The following is a 21,230-nucleotide window of genomic DNA, read 5'->3' as shown; positions in this document are numbered from 1 at the left end:
TCACCATATCAAATGCCTGTCAATCATGTCACATACAACATCACCTTAATTTACGTCTTCTGAAAGACTTTGGGGTTTATTTACTTATTTAAAACCTAGTGCTTCCAATCATGTTTATGCACAATATTTACAAGGGTAATGATTTTACTATCAAAACACGGTTAATAAAGTAATTAATAAAAGCATCACCTTTTTAAATTTTGGGCATAAACACAATCGGAAGCGCCGAGTTTTAGAACTAGAAACTTAGCAAATAAACAAGAAAAAAGGAGCGCTCCTTAGAATTTAGTAAAAAAAGCTATATTGCCATTTAGACAATATTAAAATCCAAAGGATAATACCTGATTCCACATAATATAGTATCATAAGTTTTGCACTTAGTATTTACTAAAATACACATCATTAGTGTACAATTATATTGCATTATAAATTCCAGTGCCAATAAAACATGAACAGTTGTATAATACCCTAAAAAGGCTAAATAGCTGCACAGTTTTATAGCGGTCTTTAAAATATTGTATCAGTTAAAGTAGTACCCAATTGTAACAAATATTTTGATACAAAGTAGCTGTTGTAAAGTAGGTCTAATAAACACACAAGTTAGTAACTTGAAGCAATTCACACTACACTGTGTAGAGACATGGTTAGTTATACTTGGTTCTCTTAAAATTAAGCAGTGACAGCAGATGGTACAGTCCACATCCCAATAGTACTGGACACATGTCCATGGATAGGATAACTCGCCCATCTGAAGATGGTAACGACAGGTGGGGGTAAAACTGCTGGTATTGTAACGGACCACTATATTGTGGTGTAAAGTATTTAGGCAGCTCCCTTATGTCCCGTTCTGGGCAGCAAGGGAGATATTCTGCATGCAAGGAGGGTGGACCTCCAGCCAAAGGCAGTTCAATGAGAGGCGAGCAAATAAACTCCTTAGGCTTAGTTGCTTACAGCCAATAAAGACCCTTAATAAAAAAAAAGGTGATAAAGGAAACAGGCGTTTACAACAGTAATCTAGAAAGTTAAATTCTACTGTAGTGAATGGGGAAGGAGAGAAGCAGGACTACTAGCTAACCAAAACTGTACTGATACACGATAACTACTGATAACTGATATTCCCAGCTCATAATTATGTAGGTTGGGAACATATAATTATTTTTTTCCCAACAGAAAAGTTTATAACATTTAATTGATTTAGTCATATTATTGACTGATTTGATCCTCTTAACATCTAGGAGATACAGTATTGAACGATCTTTAAAAATAGGTAAGTAAAGAAGTGCCTTGTCACATTATCAACAAGAAATACACAGTCGTGTCACATTATTATCACCACCAGCTAACAGCCAGAGTAACCGTCGTGTGCAGCATGGACAGCAGCTAGATGGGCTGGGAGTGACTCAATAAGGTGCTGGTAGGTTGGCACATGTTCCTGAGCCAGGCTGATTGCAGTGCATCCCAGAGCTGCTGGAGGGTCCATGGTGGAGTATCCATAGAGCGAACACAACAATGGTTGCAGAGTGTTTGTTCTTCGATGTCTCTCTGACAAGCCAATGTCTATCCGTTCGATGAAGCAGAATAGTGACTCATGGGAGAAGGCAACCCTTCGCCAATCAGCAGACATCCATTTCTGATACAGGTATGAAAATGTAAGCCTTTTCCGCCAATGCACCTACGTTAGCATAGGTGCAGTGACCATCCGTTTGCTTCGGAGCCCCATACGCAGCAGGGTTCGCTGAACTGTCATTTTAGACACACATCTGCTGGCCCCCAGCTTCATTTTGACAGTGAGCTGCTCCACTGTAGCGTGTCGTATGGCCCTCAGGCATCTTCGTAGCCAAAGTTCACCTCTTACATTAATGGCACGTGGTGCTCCGCAGTTTCCATGTCAGTTATTCGCAATGGTGCCACTTGTCCAGTCACGATACACCTTCAGTACAGCAGCACGCAAATAGTTCACAAACTGCTTTGTTTCAGAAATACTGCCACCCTTGGCCCGAATGCCAATAATCATCCCTTTTTGCAACTCTGATAAATCGCCCCTTTTACCAATGACAGCAACGAGTAATATGTGTGCAAACGGCCTAATGCACATCTTATATACCCACCAAGCCAGCGCACAACACGTGACGTACTTCATGGGCTACGCACTGCCCATGTCAAATGTAGGAGGTGGTCATAATAGTGTGACTCAACTGTGTACTAATTAGCATACTCACTTAAATATATGACAAAGTACTTCATGAGACAGCTGATTCATGTAATCCTTTGGATCGCTGGATTTGTTGTTTTCTGCACCTTCAACACTTGATCTGCATGGTTTCACCGATTTCCGTCGCGGCCCCATATTGAAAATCTAAATCTGTAGTATTCAGTCTTCCAACTGAAAGAGGGAAATAACAATACAGCTGAAGTGGAATGCCAACATTATCAACAATATTTTCTTATATTACGAGAGCATATTTTGATGCACTTCACAAATGGGAACAAAACAGGAATAAAACAAGACTGGGTAATAACAGAAAAAGAGGTAAGACGGACCCTGCTCCGAAGCTTACAATCTGTATCAGTTACACTAGTGGGTACTGTATTGTACTTGATCAGCAGATTGTAGGTACAGTATTAGGTTGTTGTTGTTTTTTGGTGAGGGGAGTTGTTCCAAAACATAGTATAGAACAAAAAATAATCAATATATTGTAGACATGTGTTTTTCCAGTTGCCTTATAGTCCATAGTCTCAGCAGGTGCTGTTAGACTTAGATCCAGAGGTCACCAGTCTGTTATATTAAACATGAACGGATATGAATGTGATGAAATTCACATAGAGATAGATAGATAGATAGATAGATAGATAGATAGATAGATAGATAGATAGATAGATAGATAGATAGATAGATACACACACATTACAAGTATGGTTTTTGCTTTGCATAAGAAAAACAACGCTGCTCATTTATTTAATATGGGAAATTAAACATATGACAGACTTGTCCGGTGAATAGTGAGTTGAAGCAGAAATCGTGATGCACAGCTGGTAAGGGAAGAGCATTGGACCAGTGATGCAAGTAAATGCCTCTATCACCTATATGTCAGTGAGGACTGCGCTGGACACTTTATTCCACTACCATGGACACGTGTTATTTTTCTGGATCCAACTGTCGGGCTCCCTGCCATTACCTCCGTGCTAGCTGTACGGTACTAGCTGGCCCCGGGCCGGTCAGCAGCTGTAGCACCGGACGTACCGGAAGCAGAGCGCAGACAGCCCAGGCAAACACTTCCTGACTGACTCCCAGCCTATCGGTCTGCGCACAGCCAATCAGCGGGCTGTGTGTGGGGACAGCCAATAGCAGAGAAGCTCTTAAAAGTCAGAGTTAAAGTGCTGTGAGGCAGGAGTGCAGTGATTGGATAGTAGCGGGAGGCAGTCATGGCGTGTACAGGAGCCGGGCGTGTTGTGTGTGATGAGGTGTTGCCGGTTACCTGTGTGTGCAGGCTGCAGCTTCTCTAGGGAACCTGCGGAAGATGGAGGCATTGCTTTATAGGCCTAGGATTGTTACACAATGGCCTATCCTTTTTGCCTTTGGTCGACTTTGCAGTTATTTTACAAGGGTGAAATATTTTGGGATAACTTCCTTTAAATACAAGTACTTTATTTTACAGGCAGAGTACAGAGCTATGTTTACTTTGAACACACACACACAGGACTCGCACGCCTAATCACTCCGATACACTACTAATTTAAGCCAATGGGAAAGGTTTAGTTTGTTCCATTTAGATATCCAGGGTACTTGGCAAAAGTAAAAACATAGCGCATCATATGACAATACTACTTTTCACTTGTGGACATTCTCCATAGAAATGACTAGGACTGCGCTGATTAGTCAGAGTGCGACACTTTCCATGCAGTTCCAATCTCATGGTTTTCTTGTTGCTGTCCCCTCTGGCTGCAGTGCAGGCCCGGGGTATGGTCAGGTGAAGGCCATTGTAGATGTGATTTTCCACACTAGGGGCCTGATTCAGAGGTGAACGCGGTCTGCGTCTTTGGTAGCAATGGATCTGAGGATTTATGCTAATGCTGCCCACTGCTGGCTTCTCAGTTCGGCTGCCTGCGTCTGAAGATGCAGCATAGGATGCACATTGTGACCATCAGGCATCTGAATTACCCTAAGGTTGCTCAGAATGCCCTCCACACCTAAGCTGCAAGGGCCAGAGAATGATCTGCAGCTAACCCTACACTGCGATAGGAGCCTTGGCACATGCATACTGCGGCTCCAGCCACTTGTGGATGAATCTGCAACGCGTCTGTGTCTGAAGCAGGCCATAGGGCCAGACATAGCTGGGAAAGCTATTCTACAGATGACATTACCTGAGGAGCAGGCTTGTAGGCCTTTTGAGAGACACTAATGCTGTAAATAGCTGGGAAGCATTGGAGGCCCCGAAAAGTGGAGAGACAATCAGATGACACATGCTCTTCTTTAGATGATCTTAAGTTGCAGAATTTATCACCTTTTGCAGTTTTACTGAAGGAAAGAAAAGTATATAAAACTTTATTGGTACTGCTTGGGGAAAAGCTAAGAAGAGGATAAGAATATAGTGATTACGTGTAATATGGCAAGAAATCCTATTTGACAAAGGAAAACAAGAATAAATACACGGCTGAAAGCTCTGATCCGGTTTATCTATCAAATTAACTTCTTAAAGAAATACTCCTTTTCCCAATACAGATGTGCTTATTAACCATTCCATTGTATGGTTTGATAACCCCATTGTTGGTCTAGCATCACTGTTTTTTTGCACAGTGGGATACTTTTTGTTTGTGTCCTATAGATGAGTCCACAAATAGCCCTGTATATCACACCATTGGCTTTGTGATTTAGCCTTGCCAAAACAATAATCATAAGTACCTAGTAAACCATAAGCATACTAAGATGCAAATCTTTTTTTTAAAGTACACAATCTAGGATAAAAAAGTCCCAAAACGAGTGACCCACGCTATGCATCCTTATGATTAATCTGTGAATCTATACCAATTCCTTTGCTTTACAAATACAAATCCTAAATACCTAGCACAATATAAGCAAAGTAAGAGCCAAAATTTAGAAAAAGTATGCAGAATGTAAAAAGACAATAGACAGGTCCAATAGAGTGATGTGTGCCATGCATTGTTATGTTTATCTACGGCTTTATACTAATTCCTTTGCAAAAGAAAATACAAAAAAAACAAATCCTAAGTACATTATGTGCCTGATTCAGAAAAGTATGCTAAAGCAACTGCATTCTCTCACGGATCGCAGTTACTAAAATATGCTAATGCATTTGGAAATCATCGCCGAGCATAGGGACGCTCGCTGCTGCTTTCTCATATCCATCCAACGACATACAACAGCATAAACAGCGGTAACATTGGGCAGCCATACAGCATATGCGACAAGTCTGACCTGCCACAAACACTGCAGCTCTCATGACACTCTGAGAGCTCTCATGCTGTGAAGTAAATCTAGATGGCAAATTTATGCACACCCATAAAATGGCATGTAAACGGTCAGATACGCCTGCGTTTGCCTAGCCACCCCCAATCACTACCTCTCCAAACTGCTGACTACCTGTTATTCACTTTGCAAATGGATCCTTTGTGTGGGTGTAATCGCAAACCAATCACTAAATGTGCGCAGTACGGCTGACAGATACTCAATGGCAAACAATCACTCGAACTGCGTAAAAATCAGCATTGCGTACATCTCTGTATCAAACCCATAGCCACTACCTAGAAACGCCTTGAAGAAGCAAGACACCGGCGAAATGCGCTTTCGCTATGTCTGCTATGTTACATGTGTGTGTAATATCCTAATAAATGAATACTGATTTTCAATGTGACCACTTTCTGTGAGCCTCACCCGAGTCTCAGAATAACCTGAGCGGCAGCTTGACCGAGGAGGAATGAGTGGCCACTCAAGTGTTGAACCCAGTAAACAATAAAAGCTTTGCCAGCAGGGTGTAACACAAGCACTTATACACTGACCGGCAGCTACACTAACATTGATATTTGCTGAACTCAGTAAATTAATAAGAGTTTTGTCAGTGGTGTTTGAGCGGGTTAGGTAAGGGAGACCGGCAGTCAGGATGTAAAAAGACTGACATCGGCATTCTGATGCTCAGAAACCCGACGGGCTAGGTAAATAACAACCCTCCCCCCTTCACCCCCTAACCCTCCCTTCCTGCATCTTAACCCTCCCTACCCGCATGCTAACCCTCCTAGTTAGTACCTAACCCTCCCCTCTTAGTTCCTATGGTAGTGCATAACCCCCCTTGTCCGCACCCTAACCTACCCCCTCCCACAGGCTAACACTAACCCCACATGGTGCTTAAACCTAACCCCCACCCCGTGGCTAACAGCTAGCCCAGCACGTTATTATTACAATCGGGATGCCGGCAGTTGTAATCTCAACTGATGTCGGGATTCTGGCACCAGTGTTCTGGCTGCTTGTCGGGATTTCCGGTGCCGGGATTTCGACCGCCAGCATCCTGATCGTAGGTAAATTGACTACATCCCATTTGAACTGCAGCCTTAATACAAATACACTGATCAGCTACAATGGAAATGAAAGTAACTGCTGAATACAGCAAAAAATAATAGCACTGAATTTAGTAAAAGTTTTGCCAGCAGTGTGACAAATTGCAGCACAAGTATCAATACATTGATCGACAATAAAATAAACTAGATTGTTAAATCCCCTCTCAGTATTGTGAGACACAAACGACCTAACTACAAAGGGATAAGATTTAAGGTGCATACACACACAACGATTTTTTGAACGATTATCGTTAAACGATATAAAAAAATCGTTCACTTTCTGAGTCAAACGATGAACGATTATTGTTCATGCGCGTTCACGTTTGTAGTTCAGTCAGACTTGTCAACTCAACAATTTTCATTAAGTTAATATGCAAAAATCGTTTGTACTTCATAAAAATCGTTCATTACATTTAAATGAACATAGTAAATGAACAACTTTAGTAAACGATATTAGTTCATTTTTTCAAGGTAGAAAATCGTTTACTAAAATCGTTCATTAACTAAATCGTTGTGTGTGTATGCAGCTTTAAGGTGCACACACACAACGATTTTTTGAACGATTATCGTTTAACAATAATCGTTTGAAAAAATCGTTCACTTTCTGAGTCAAACGAACGATTATTGTTCATGCACGTTCACGTTTGTAGTTTGTAGTTCAGTCAGACTTGTCAACTCAACGATTTTCATTAAGTTAATATGCAAAAATCGTTCATTATATTTAAATGAACATAGTAAATGAACAACTTTAGTAAACGATTTTAGTTCATTTTTTCAAGGGAGAAAATCGTTTACTAAAATCGTTCATTAACTAAATCGTTGTGTGTGTATGCAGCTTAAGTATTTACCCATGGTGATTATATAATACGATACAAGTTGAAGGGTAAATTACAAAAATTACAGTACTGTATGTGGAATAAGTAAAGTCTAATAAAATTCTCAGGCTCAGCACTTATATATAGATATAGACCTGTAAAGAAGCTGCATGTGTACTATCAGTGAGAATATATATAGAAATACAAGGAGTTTGGTACAGATGACATATTTTAACTCGCATAGATATTAGTAGAAAATTGGTTATTAGCCATAAATAAATATTAGGATGACATACTATTAGGCAAAGACAAATTCTTGCCCACGGATAACCACATCTTTCTACTTCAGGGTCCATAGGGGGTCCACAGGGTTGACCTTGGGGTATAGATTGGGAACCAAATCCGGGCACCACGCAGTTAAAGCTTTTAGCTCCCAGGATGCACTTGGGTCCACTCTCCCTATAACCCCACCCCCAGCCAGAGGCACCTCAGTTTAAGTTGTGCCCGGCCGGAGTCGGGTCACCGTTTAGTGCAGTGGGGAGCTGATTAGCAGCCCCTAAGCTTTATTTTTTCTAAGTACAGAGTTTTTTTTTAAATTTTTACTTTGGACTTTCAGAGCGGCAGCGTCGGACTGTCCATAGGACGTCTAAGCTGCCGCTCCGTCACCCCACCGGCGCTGAGACGCCAGTACAGATCTGGGGATCTCAGCGGGACCCCAGAGTCTGTACTAGCCGGACTCTGTGGGCGCCCAGGACTGCTGCCGGATCTACGGGGAGCAGGTAAGGTCGCGGATCACCGCTTGCGGTGATCCACGCATTTAATATGCAGTCCTGTGCCTCCGGTCTCCGGGGACAGACCGGAGGTGGCGGCGGGCCCCCCATACCCCGTGTGTCCACTAGACCACCAGGGACTTACTGATCGGCGCTGGGAGCCGGCGTCCCGGGAGGTTAATAGCCGGCCAGGGGAGGAAGCTTTCCCTGTTACAGCGGCTCCTCCCCTCAGCTCAGCGCGCCTTTCAGTATGTATAGTCTGGCGTCGCTGAGCTGCTTCCTCCGCGGGCCACGCTTCTTCTGAGGTCTCCAGCGGCCATTTCTTGTGGTGCAGCAGCAGAGCTCCGGAGATGGCAGTGAGTCCAGTCCCCCTGCGTACCTCACCATCAGGTCAGTGTACACAGCGCTGTAGCCTTCCCAGACACTGAATCTGGGTAAGTTGAATGCAGTGTAATAGTGCAGTATATTATATGACATGTTTATGTATATATGTATATATCTGCATGGTATGTGACTTATGCTAGTGCTGACTGTCTGTATTTAATTCTCTCACCTGTCAGTGTATATCTATCCCTTTTCCTTATCTGCCCTAATACAGCTGTACTTAGGGTGGTTCTGAGACCTCACATTTATATACTCGTTGATATTTGTGAGGTTTGTCACATACTGTTGCGTGCTGCACATTGCCACATTTTCGTTGGAACTGTGTGTTGCATACGCTGAAAATGGGTCCCTGCGGCTAATTTTAGCATCAGTCAGGACCAGTATAGCACTGCTTGATATTTCCGCCAAGATTGGTCAGATATGTTTGACCAGGAGATAGAGCGTTATACTGCACCCATTTTTGCTATCCTGCAAGTCATGTGCTGCAGGTGTTAGTGCGGAGGATTTGTTTCATAAAGGGTTCTGTGTGTGGCGTCATCTGGTGCCGGCCCCTTTCACGACCCCCTTGGGAGGTTTGTTTTCTCGGGATCCTCTCAATTGTGGGCCCCATTGTTGTACCTCACCTGGGGGTTACTTCACCATAATGCCCTTTTCATCTCAGGGTATCTCGCAGTTTCTTGCACTCTTCCCCTGTGACACAGACTACTGCTCCCTGCAGGGGTTTTTCGCAGTATATGAAATCCCCCTGGTGCCACCATAGTCTGTCATTCCCCTTGCAGGGATTCCCACGGCCACCCTGGGTGGATGTCGTTTGCTACGAAACGCAAATTGGCGTGGTTGACGCCCTGTGGTTACTTCCCAGTTGGCTCTGCGTGAACTGGATACTGTTTTGGGCTCTTTCCCTCTTACACGGGGGGAAGCCTATTTCAAGTATTATTATCCCTGCTTTGGGCTGGTGGCAAGTCCATTCTGGTTAGAGTGAATGTTGACCTGCACCTGTATCATACACCCTCAGTATTGCGTGCCTTCTGGTTCCCTGTTGCTGACTAGCGGGGGGATCGCATGGCGGGACTCTGGCTGTTGTCAGTTATGAGGTATTACAACAGTGTTTGGCCTCCTGTCCCAAATTCCCTGAGGGTCATCACGAGCCCCTCATGGGGTGGATGGGCGTGTTACTCGTCAGATTACAGACGTTACTATGCATCCCATTCCTGCGTGGTCGGATTCTTCTGATCCGTAGGTGGTAACTCTGCCTGAAATCAGTATACTCGCTTTCAGGGGTTGTTACCCATCCTACCATGGCTATAGCATGGTTGGTTAATACTATTGCATACTGAGCTGATGCATTTGTAATGTTTTTTCCCCACCAACACGTCGGGGGTTCAAATGTATTTGGTTGCTCACGTAATATATGCAGTTGTCATAGGTGGACATGCCTATATTGGATACCAGTCTCCTAACTTTCAGAGTTCCGGCTGTGACGGTATCCTCCGTAATACCCTATGGCTGCGCTCTGGGAATGCAGAGGTGCAGATACCATCTATAGGGTAGATCTTGTTGGGTCCTGACCTTGACAGTGGCAGTACAAATTTCCCGCCTTCAGCTATGCCCACTACAGGGCCTCAGACTAAGTCTATTAAGTCTTTTTGTCCTCTGGGTCAGCCTAAAGGTCTGTTTCTTCAACCGAGCAGGCCTGGACTGCCAGCCGATCCTGCTTCTGAACCTACGGATATATCGTCAGCATGACGAGACAGGCCTACCACTGGGAGATGGCGATTTTCTCAGTTCGCCCGGTACTAGTGTCTAGTTGCCGCGGCTACGTGGGTAGGAGGGTACGCCCTCTCTTTGCTCAGGCGGCCTATTTCCATGTGATGGTACGCAGGCCCTTATTCGGACCCGAACAGGGCCTTACGAATCCAGAAAGCTATACAGTTGTTGGGGTAAGCGGAGCTAATTGGGCCATCCCCACTTTCTCAGCGAGGGACTGGTTGTTCTGCTTTCTTTCTGGTGCGGTGGCTGAATGGTCCTCTTTGGTCTATTCTCTGTCTCAATTCCCTGAACCAGTTCCTAAAGCTACCTAGGCTCAGGAGGCAATCCCTATGCTCCATCATACTATGTTTGGAACCTGGGGACTTTATGGTATCACTGGATATACAGGACGCGTGCCTACGGGCACTTACAGAGACCTTGCCTCAGCATGGACTGAGGTTTGCTGTATCACAGCACTTACGGTTTTCGGGCTCTGCCTGTTGGGACTGTTCTCAGCCCCACAGGGGTTTACCAGCGTTTTGGATTTTCTGACAGTTCTTCTGTTCAGTATATCCCAATGCTCCTGTACCTGGATGGCCTCCTGCTCTTAGCAGGATCACCGGGGTACTTTACAGCCTGGTCAGGTTGACTGTGGCTTCTTCAGGGTGCAAAAGTTTAATCAATGGGGAAAAAGTCCTCCCTGCATCCCTCTCTGGGTATTCTTCACCTAGGAGCCCTGCTGGATTCTCAGAATCTGAGAATTCTTCTGGCGTAAGACGGCATCTCCACTCTTCCATTAGGAGTACATGGATGACTGCGCAGTCGACATATGTCTTTCCACTCTGGGATGCATGGTCCACTATTCAGTGTCTGCCTTTGGAAGGGTGGAATGGGCTTAGTTCCATTCCAGGCCTTTCCATAATTGGCTTATCTCCAGATGGAACAAGTTTTTTTCTGTCTGATCACTGTTCAAATGATGCTGCTCTCCCCAGAGGCAAGTCTGTCCCTTTTCGGGTGACTATGACCATCTCGTCCAGGGTATTCTTTGCTAAGGACAGTGTCTGGTTCGCATCCATTTCAGTGCAATTGGATGTCTGTCGATTCCACCCTGTCAATTAACTTGTTGGAACTTTAGCCTGTCTTGGGCCTTCACTCTGGCATAGCCCTTGTTTCCCGGTGAACCTGAAAAAGTTCAGTCCGTCAGGGTCAGAACAGTAGCTTCCTTTTTAGCAATACTGTTCGTTGGGTGGCAATGTCAGGTATGTCATACATTCGGACATTGTCTGAGGGTTTTCCTCCCGACCACCTCGACAGTGTTCATTTCAGGTGCTCTCCATTGGGAAGCGGGAGTCCTCAGCCGTTACGACGTGCATCCCGGGGACTAGTCTCTTCCCCAAGAGAGGTTTCATCTCCTGGTGAGCAGGGGGGGGGCCCTCCTGAGGTGACACTCATGGCCTTCTGACTCTATCACACTATGGCGTTACAGTCCAACTCTGGGGATTCTGAAGCAACCTTCAGTGACTCTTTGTCGGTGAAGGGGTTCTTCCAATTTGCGTACCTGTGTTCTCCAGTCTCCATTCTTCCTCGAGGGAAGCGTTTCAATCGAGACAGAGATGCTTTCCTGCTGGTGGCTCCTGATTGCCCCAGATGTCAGGGGTACTTGGTTTTTCGGAGTCTCTCCATCGATACTCCATTCCTGATGCTTCACTACCCAGACCTGTTGTCTCAGGGTCCTGGGGTTTGTCTTTGACTATGTCCCTACAGTGGTCTTACGGCTTCCATGGCTTTGTCATCGTTGGAATGATTGGAGCACATGGATCAGCTTTTGCTGGGACCTACCACAAACTGTGGCAGCCATAATTCTTATGGTATTATACCTATCGATACGATCCTCTGGTGTCCAGGATTTCCAGATATTCTGGCATTCCTTCCGGCTGGCTTGGGTTTCACCCTCGGCCTGGCCTTCCTGACAGTGCAGATCTCTACACTGTCAGTATGATTAGGTTATGGAATTGCTCCGCTCTGATATCCAGTTCATCCTTTGGAGTGTTTTCTGGATTATGCCTCCATTTGTCCTCCCTAGGGACTCCTTGGGAGTTAGGAGTGGTTCTTCGTTAACTCCGGGGAAAGTTAATGGAACTGCTGGTTGTGATAGCCATTACATGGTCTATTGCTTTGGCTTTCTCTCTTTCTATCAGGGAGTTTATATCAACCAGGTGAGTGTCGGAATTGGGAGCATTCTCATGTGGCTCCCTCTTCTGGAGGGCATCTTGTCAGGGTGTGAGTTGCTCTCACCCTGTGTTTCTTCTTAGTGATTTTCAGGTTCCATATTATTCTGGAACTTATGGTGCGGCCATTCAGTCCCCTGTCCTCTCGGCTGGTGTGGCCTCATTGACTGTGGTCCGGCCTCTGTGGATTTATGTGGTCCATTCAAGTTCCTGACGGAAATCGGACTCCTTATTGGTGGTCTGAGATTTCTGGTTTTAACAGGAAAGGATGGCCGGCCTATGGCCATATGTTGGCTGGACGGCCTCGTATGTCTTCTTCAGGGGCCTACCCATGGGTAGACCTTTCTGTTGTGGCTGCTTGTTTTTTCTCGGGCCATGTAACCCTCGTGGGTGGCTCGCTGTGGCGCCTTGGATGTTTTGCCTTGCTAGGTGGCCACGTGGTCTTCTGTCCACACCTTTTTAAGGTTCTAGGCATTGTTTTCCTTTGCCTCTCAGGATGCTTCCTTTTTGGCGGCGGATTCTCCTCTCAGCACAGGAGCGTCCCCTCCCTTGGTTGAACTGCTTTGGGACATCCCCAAGGTCAACCCTGTGGACCCCCTATGGACCCTGAAGTAGAAAACAAGAGATATGGTAAGAACTTACCTTTGTTATCTCTGTTTCTACGAAGTCCATAGGGTCCACAGGGCGCCCGACCTGACGCACCTGGCTTCAAATGGGCTGTGTGACTGGTCACCGGTTTTCCGTCTCCCATTTCTGTGAGTATGGTTATCGAGTGTTCCAGTTTTCTCTCTTTTTTTCTCCTCCTCCGGCCTTTGGCTACTTACAAACTGAGGTGCCTCTGGCTTGGGGTGGGGTTATAGGGAGAGTGGACCCAAGTGCATCCTGGGAGCTAAAAGCTTTAACTGCGTGGTGCCCGGATTTGGTTCCCAACCTATACCCCAAGGTCAACCCTGTGGACCCTATGGACTTCGAAGAAACAGAGATAACAAAGGTAAGTTCTTACCATATCTCTTGTTTTAAGATATACTGTGATATAACTACAAATCATATATGCAGGGGACAAAAGATAGATCTCCTATTCAATCACATGCATATGAATTATGTGACCATATATGAGAATATATAAAAATAAATGAGCAGTTTTTGAAAAGTATCATCTACTGCAGTGTTTCTCAAACTCGGTCCTCAGGACCCCACACAGGTCACGTTTTCCAGGTCTCCCTGGTGTATTCATTACTCACTGACACATTTTAAAAGATCCACAGGTGGAGCTAATTATTTCACTTGCGATTCTGTGAGGAGAGCTGGAAAACATGTACTGTTTGGTGTCCTGAGGACCGAGTTTGAGAAACTGTGATCTACTGTATATCTTAAATACCCTTACCCCTGAGAGATGAAAATAACTTTAATTGACACACAAAGCAGATGGAAAAGAGCTTCTGGTGTATATTGTTATACTGTATTATAAATTATAAACAGCAACAATTTTGTTATAAATATAACAAGTCTATATTCCAATAGGAGATAATTTGCCAATTGTATCCAATTATATTACTGGAGCCTGAATAGAATATAGATATACTGGGAACACACAGTAAGAAATAAATAATTTACACAGACACCGAGGTCAGTGGGCCTGATTCATTAAGGATCATAGGAGAAACGCAGGCGTTTGCACGCTGTTACATGGGAGTGCAAAAATTAGCCATTGCGGTGGCATACGCAACTTGAGTGCTTACTGCGTGCAACGAGGTTAACAATTTCTAAGTAAGGTCAGGGCTGCTGTAATTATGCATGAGGGGCCGATGGTACTCAATGTTACTGATGTATACGCAGGACTGTGAGGTATTACAGATGTGAGATAGTGATAGTGGGAGGCAGTGGGCGTCTATGCTGGCAGTGTGACGGCATTGCAATAGCAATCATTAGCATATTTTCGCAGCAGACCTGTGTGCGATTACGAAGCTGCGATCGCAATAGTGATCCTTATTGAATCAGGCCCCAGTGTTTTTATTCACTTCATTTCAATATGGAAGTATAGGAAGAGAATACAATATCAATAATAAATATTATTGAGAATATTTCTGTGCAGGAAAACCTCTTTGTACTTTGCCCAGAACACCTAACAGAATTGCATGGATCTCCATGTAATTCTGATCTGTATCCCCTGGCGTTAACCATCAACAAGCATGCACAGTGCGTTTTGGATGCATGCGCAGATTTAAAACATTGGGTGCCTAAAATGCATCCACCTCTGAATCAGACCCTCTGTGGTTCTGTAACAATTTCAGTTTTGAAAACCATTTTATTCTTGTCCAGTAAAGGGCTATAATGATAAGTAAACTCTTATCCTGTAGGATTTCTTGTTTATAGACACTCTGGGGTATATTTACTAAAGTGCGGGTTTTTAGAATTGGAGATGTTGCTCATAGCAACCAATCAGATTCTAGCCATTCTCTTCTAGAAGGTGCTAGATAAATGTTAAGTAGAATCTTATTGGTTGCTATGGGCAACATCTCCACTTCTAAAATCCTGCACTTTATTAAATATACCCCTCTGAATTAACCATATATGAGAAATATAAGGTAACTTGACAATTCAGCTCTGTGTCTGCATACTCTGCTAGGACACTCTTCTGAGTTTGGTATTCACCACTGTGTACATGAGTTAAGGCCCCCATACATCAGAGATGAATTACAGCAATCGTGCAATTTGCAATCGATTGTGTATAAAAATCTTTCCCTATTTCAATCGATTGCAGAATTGCCACAATCGATTGAAAAAGGGAAAGATTTTTATACACAATCGATTGCAAATTGCATGATTGCTGCAATCCATCTCTGATGTATGGGGGGCCTTTACCTGGGGATGATCCCCACCTGTACACATCTTTGCTCAATTCCCATTGCCTATTTTACAGCCATGGCCAAAAGTTTTGAGAATGACACAAGTATTGGTTTTCACAAAGTTTGCTGCTTCAGTGTTTTTAGACCTTTTTGTCAGATATTACTATGGTATAATGAAGTAAAATTACAAGCATTTCGTAAGTGTCAAAGGCTTTTATTGACAATTACATTAAGTTTATGCAAAGAGTCAATATTTGCAGTGTTGACCCTTCTTTTTCAAGACCTCTGAAATTCGCCCTGGCATGCTGTCAATCAACTTCTGGGCCACATAGTGACTGATGGCCGTCCATTCTTGCCTAATCAATGCTTGGAGTTTGTCAGAATTTGTGGGTTTTTGTTTGTCCACCTGCTTCTTGAGAATTTACCACAAGTTCTCAATGGGATTAAGATCTGGGGAGTTTCATGGCCATGTACCCAAAGTTTTGATTATTTTTTTTTGTTCCCCAAGCCACTTATTTATCACTTTTGCCTTATGGCAAGGTGCTCCATCATGCTGGAAAAGGCATTTTTCATTACCAAACTGTTCTTGGATGGTTGGGAAAAGTTGCTCTTGGAGGATGTTTTGATACCATTCTTTATTCATGGCTGTGAGCCCACTCCCTTGGCTGAGAAGCAACCCCACTCATGAATGGATGCTTTACCATTGGCATGACACAGGACTGATGGTAGCGCTCACCTTTCCTCCTCCGGACAAGCATTTTTCTAGATGCCCCAAACAATCTGAAATTGGATTCATCAGAGAAAATGACTTTACCTCAGTCCTCAGCAGTCCAATCCCTGTACCTTTTGCAGAATATCAGTCTGTCTGTTAGCCACCACTTTTGAGAGGGTTGTAGATCTACGGTACAATCAGCCTGGCTGTTAAGCACAAATGCAGACAAGCATCTGACAATGCTGTAGGAGAGAGGGGTTTAAATAGGTCACCCAATCATGTGAGATAGAAGCCTACTGGACCAGGTCTTATAGGGGGGCACACCCCCAAGGTAACTTGAGTGAGCTTCAATAAGATGGTGGTTGCTAGAGGCCGAATAGGAGAAGCCGCCAGCTAGTTAGCACTCCTATACAGTAGGAGCATTGTGGGATCGGAGGCTGGACGGATTCAAAAGGGCGAATGTCAAGAAGACTGGATCAGACAACAAGGGATGCTGGCTCCGATACCTCCAGGCAGCCCAGGGGGACCATGGTCTGAGGTGAGTGACAAGGAGGGAGGACAACAGTGCTCCCATTTCATGTTGCCAGTAGCCCCATACAAGCTGGAGACACCCATACCAACAGCCTCCCCCGAAGCCCACAGAGGCAGAAGAGAGACAGTGACTTAGCTGTGGAGTGCTGCAGAATAAAGTAAATTGGTGCATTGTCTGTTACACAATAAGAAAATACAAAATGAGCTATACAGTACCATGATATTCGCAACATTAAGCATGTATTTAAACATCTTTAGATTTCATATTCAGTGCTGACACAAAATAGTATTTTTTTGACAAGTTTTGTCAGCCAATGAGAGTCAGACTGACTCTCATTGACTGCTGCGCTGCGCCCACTGCCAGACCCGGGCTGGAGCTCACTCATGAGCTCCATCTTCCGACTCCTGCAGTGGGTGATAGGAGAGATGTCATGATGTCTCTCCCATAGTGCAGAGCGGGATGGCTCAGGAGGACGGAGGACTGGATGGAGGTGGGCGCAGGAGCTGGAATTCAGGTGTTTTTTGGTGTACGTCTGTTGGGCACTGCAAAGCGAGGACTACTACTGGGTGCACTATATAAGGGGCACTACTGGGGGCACTGCACAGGGGAGACTACTACATGGTGCACTGTATAGGGAGGACTACTACTGCGGGCACAATATAAAGGGCACTACTGGGGGCACTGCATATGGGAGACTACTACTGGGGGGCACTATCACAACTGGCTCATGAGCATCTCTTACTGATGAGCTGAAAGCTGAGGTCCAGGGTTGAGGGAGAAATTGGAGGTGAGGGGCCGGATGTACGAACGCCTCATCCACAAGTATCGGATGTTGGTGAGACCTGACCAAAGGTGCGGAGTCTAACCTGCTGGGAGGTGTTCACCAGTAACCCCTCTAAGCAGGATATGGGTTTAAGCTGCACCAGCAAGCAGGTCACGGCCCTTTGGTCAGGTATCCGATACAGGTGGGAAATGGAGGGAGATAACACCAATAAGGCCCAAGCAAGTGTACTTCTGAAAGAAGCACTAGCAAGGATTCTAAACTATGATGTTGTACTGAGTGTACGGGCAAGGTATCAGATGCACCACTGGCACAGGAGAGTGACACTGTAATTATACTTGAAGGATGTACAGAGTACGCTGGCAAGGTATCCAGATGCACCGCTGACACAGGAGAAAAACACTGTGTGTCAGGGTTCAGCCTAGGATCGGCCTCTCTCACCTCCTTGCCGGCTTCCCCTGACTTCCTTGCGGTCAGACGTCTGGTGCAGTGATGGATGTGGGCTGAGTATTCTGCCTTAGGTGCTTTTTGCGAGCTTCCATGGTCGGCTGTGTGTGCTGGGGATCGGAGTTCCCATCATGGGCACCGCCATGACAGTTCCTCTCATGTGACAGTACTCCTAACCTATGGTAGCATGATTTCAGTCAGCTGATGCTGTGCTCCAGTAATCTGCTACCCCTGGGTATAAATCCGCCTCCAGAACTCCAGGAAGACGCTGTTCAACTTCATTATTCCAAGTGCTGTGTTACTCCCACTGTTGCTCTCTGCTAAATCCTTCAGCGTGTTGCTTCAGCCTGCTCACAGTTTCCCAGTTTCCTGTATTAGCTTCCATGCTAAACCTTACTCTGAGACTTTAGCTTTCTCACAGTACTTCAGTGTTTCATGTCCCTTCCCTGTGTGTCTTTGTATATGTGCTGCTAATTCTATTGCAGCTTTCCTGTGGCTATTACCCTGTATCACTGAAGTGTCAGATTACCTGCTGGTATTAATTAGCTCACAGCTGGTCCTCCCAGCACATGTCTGTGTCAATTTGCTCTGTGTCTTGTCAGTGCAAATCTGCACTAGCAGTTAGCACTCTCCCAGTGTATGCCTATCCTCTCTATGTGTCTTGTCTGTGCAATCTGCACCTGCATATATAATTATTCCCAGTATTTTGCCTTTGCCCAGTACCAGCATTTCTAGCTCTCCCAGTATTTGGCCTTTGGCCCTCATTCAGCGCCGTTCGCTATTTGCGGTCGTTCGTTTAAAAACAAGGGGTGGCTATTCAAATGATCCGTACGCACATTGCAGTCTGTTCACACCTCTAAGTCTGAACGAACGAGCAAAACATACGCTCGTTTATTTGTTAAAAACGCCCCCTGGCCGCTCGCACCATACGTCATGTCCGCTATTTATTAGATTAATCAAGTACATCGACCAGCGTATGAACTGCTCGCTATTCTTGTGGTTGGTGTTTGCTACCACAAATTTGCGAGCAGTTCTGGCTCTAAAATAACCCAGTGACGTGGTCAATGACGCTGCTGTTTTAAATATACACACCCATAAAACGCCCGTTTTGACCTTTAAGCACGCCTGCGTTCGGATCTCCACTCCCCATTTTCAAGCACCTTCCCCTGTTACCACCCACATACGCCTCATTCTGTCACTCAAAATAGCAGGCACTCGCTATATAGCGTACAAACGATTTTCGGCCGCACTGACTGGTTCGCGCATGCGTACTAAAAAGCGTACGCATGCGCAGATGTGCAAACATCGCTCGGAACGAGCGTACTGCCGCTAACGAGCGGCTCTGAATGAGGGCCTTTGTCCAGTACCACATTTCTAGCATTCCCAATATATTCCTTGAGTCCACTCTACTCTTGTATGTGCAATCCCTAGTATATGTTTGTGTTTTCCTGCATATTTAGCAAACTCCAGTACCTGCCTGTGTCCACATCTCCCTGAGCTGCTGAGCTAGTCAGCTCCTGGATTTCTTAGTGATTCTTAGTACATTCTCAGTAATCTCATGCAAGCCGGTGATCAAGATTTCTAATTGTGTTCCAGTGTATCTCCAGTGTTCTAGCAATAACTTAACGTAATATAGTTTCCGGTCTTCTGCCATTCCCAGGTACCTGTCCAGAGGGCCGCGACCTGCTCACTTGGTGCAGCGGAAAACCAAATAGGAGACCTTGCCACAGTCACTCCGACAGTCACCTGAACCCCCCGGCTCAACGTCCTCCACAGAGGATCACTTTCACCGGATTGTGACACTGTGGTTGTATTCAGAGTATGCACAAAGAACGCGGGCAAGGTATCAGATGCACCGCTGACACAGGAGAGTGACACTGTGGTTGTACTCAGAGGATGTACAGTATACAGGCTAGGTATCAGATGCACCGCTGGCACAGGCGAGTGACTAGAAATGACTTGAGAGTAGAACAATAAGGGAACCTGGAACGTAGTGACAGCAAGCAAACACTAGTAGTAACGATGCTGTACAAGCAACTTCCTGCTGTCCAGAGCCCAGTAATATACCCCAAGGTACTGTAGCAGTCCATTGGAGGACAGTGTCAGCTGACAACAACCATGCTACCATTGGACGAAGGGTCAGTCAGGTGATGAAGACTGTCATGGCTGCACCCATGATGGCAACCTTGGTAACCAAGTCACGGGGCAGCACATGGATGTCCAAGTGCACCTAAGGCATAATCCTCAGCGCGTCACTCACCACCACACCTGACGTCTGACCGCACAAGAGAAGTCAGGGGAAGTCGGCGCTGTGGTGAGTAATGGCTGATCCTAGGCTGAAACCTGACAGGGCACTATATAAGGGGCACTGCGTAGGGGGGACCACTATTGGGGACACTGCATAGGGGGACTACTACTAGGGGCACTGCATAGGGGGGACTACAACTGGGGGCACAATACAAAGGGGCATTCCATGGGAGGACCACTACTTGGGGCACTGCATAGGGGGACTACTACTGGGGGCACTGCATAGGGAGAACTAGGGACACTATATAAGGGGCACTACTGTGGCACTGATTGGGGGGACCACTACTGGGGGCACTGCATAGGAGGACTACTACTGGGGCACTGTATAAGGGGCATTGCATAGGGGGGACCACTACTGGGGGCACTGTATAAGGAGCACTACTGGGAGCACTGCATAGGGGGACCACTACTACTTGGAACACTGCATAGGTGGCATCACTACTGGGAGCACTGCATAGGGGGGACTACTACTGGGGCACTGCATAGGGGGAACCCACTACTGGGGCACTGTATAAGGGGCACTACTGGGAGCACTGCATAGGGGGACCACTACTGGCGGCATTGCATAAGGGGCACTGCAAAGGAGGAACCACTACTGTATAGGGGGGACCACTACTGGGGGCACTGTATAAGGGGCATTACTGGGGGCACTGTATAAGTGGTACTACTGGGGGCACTGTATAAGAGGTACTGTATAAGTGGCACTACTGAGGGCACTGCATATGGAGCATTGTATAAGGGTGCATTATTGGGGGTACTGTATAAGGGTGTTACTACTTGGGTAGAGAGGCTCCATTTTTTAACTTACCCTGGGCTCCAAATACCCTAGTTAATCCACTGCATGTTGAAGTTCATTTTCTGGCTGAACTACCCTCTTTTGGCGGCGTAGAGAGGCTCCACCTTTCAGACTGTCACTTTCAACATTGACTCTTGACATGCCACTTTCTTGCGACAAGTCCTCAGTTGGTGTGGACAATGCAGATGGCTGGAAGATAAAAATAAATATTATATGAATTTTTTTAGGTATTTATGCTATGAAATTGTCATGTAAAATGAAAACACTGACATATATATGTTTTTTACAGTTGCTCA

General features: G+C 45.4%; 1 protein-coding gene across 3 annotated transcripts in view; it reads right to left on the bottom strand.

Moving 5' to 3' along the window:
* The window catches only part of FBXO38 (F-box protein 38), a 95,079-nt gene extending 77,199 nt beyond the window's left edge, over positions 1 to 17,880 (bottom strand). The window contains exons 1-2 of one of the 3 annotated variants that reach the window (XM_088475770.1): positions 17,826 to 17,880; positions 2,220 to 2,383 (exon numbers count right to left, since the gene is read on the bottom strand). In XM_088475770.1, coding sequence (XP_088331896.1) covers positions 2,220 to 2,347 — 128 coding nt within the window. In that variant the 5' untranslated portion in view covers positions 2,348 to 2,383; positions 17,826 to 17,880. Of the gene's footprint in view, positions 1 to 2,219; positions 2,384 to 3,081; positions 3,292 to 17,825 lie in introns of those variants that run through there. The other 2 variants (XM_088475768.1, XM_088475769.1) reach the window with 2 other exon arrangements.
* Positions 17,881 to 21,230: the final 3,350 nt, after the last annotated feature.

The sequence above is a fragment of the Taudactylus pleione genome, unplaced genomic scaffold (assembly GCF_031769625.1).
Source record: "Taudactylus pleione unplaced genomic scaffold, aTauple2 ptg000178l, whole genome shotgun sequence".
Classification (NCBI taxonomy): Eukaryota; Metazoa; Chordata; class Amphibia; order Anura; family Myobatrachidae; genus Taudactylus; species Taudactylus pleione.
This window is presented reverse-complemented; position numbering and strand designations above follow the sequence as displayed.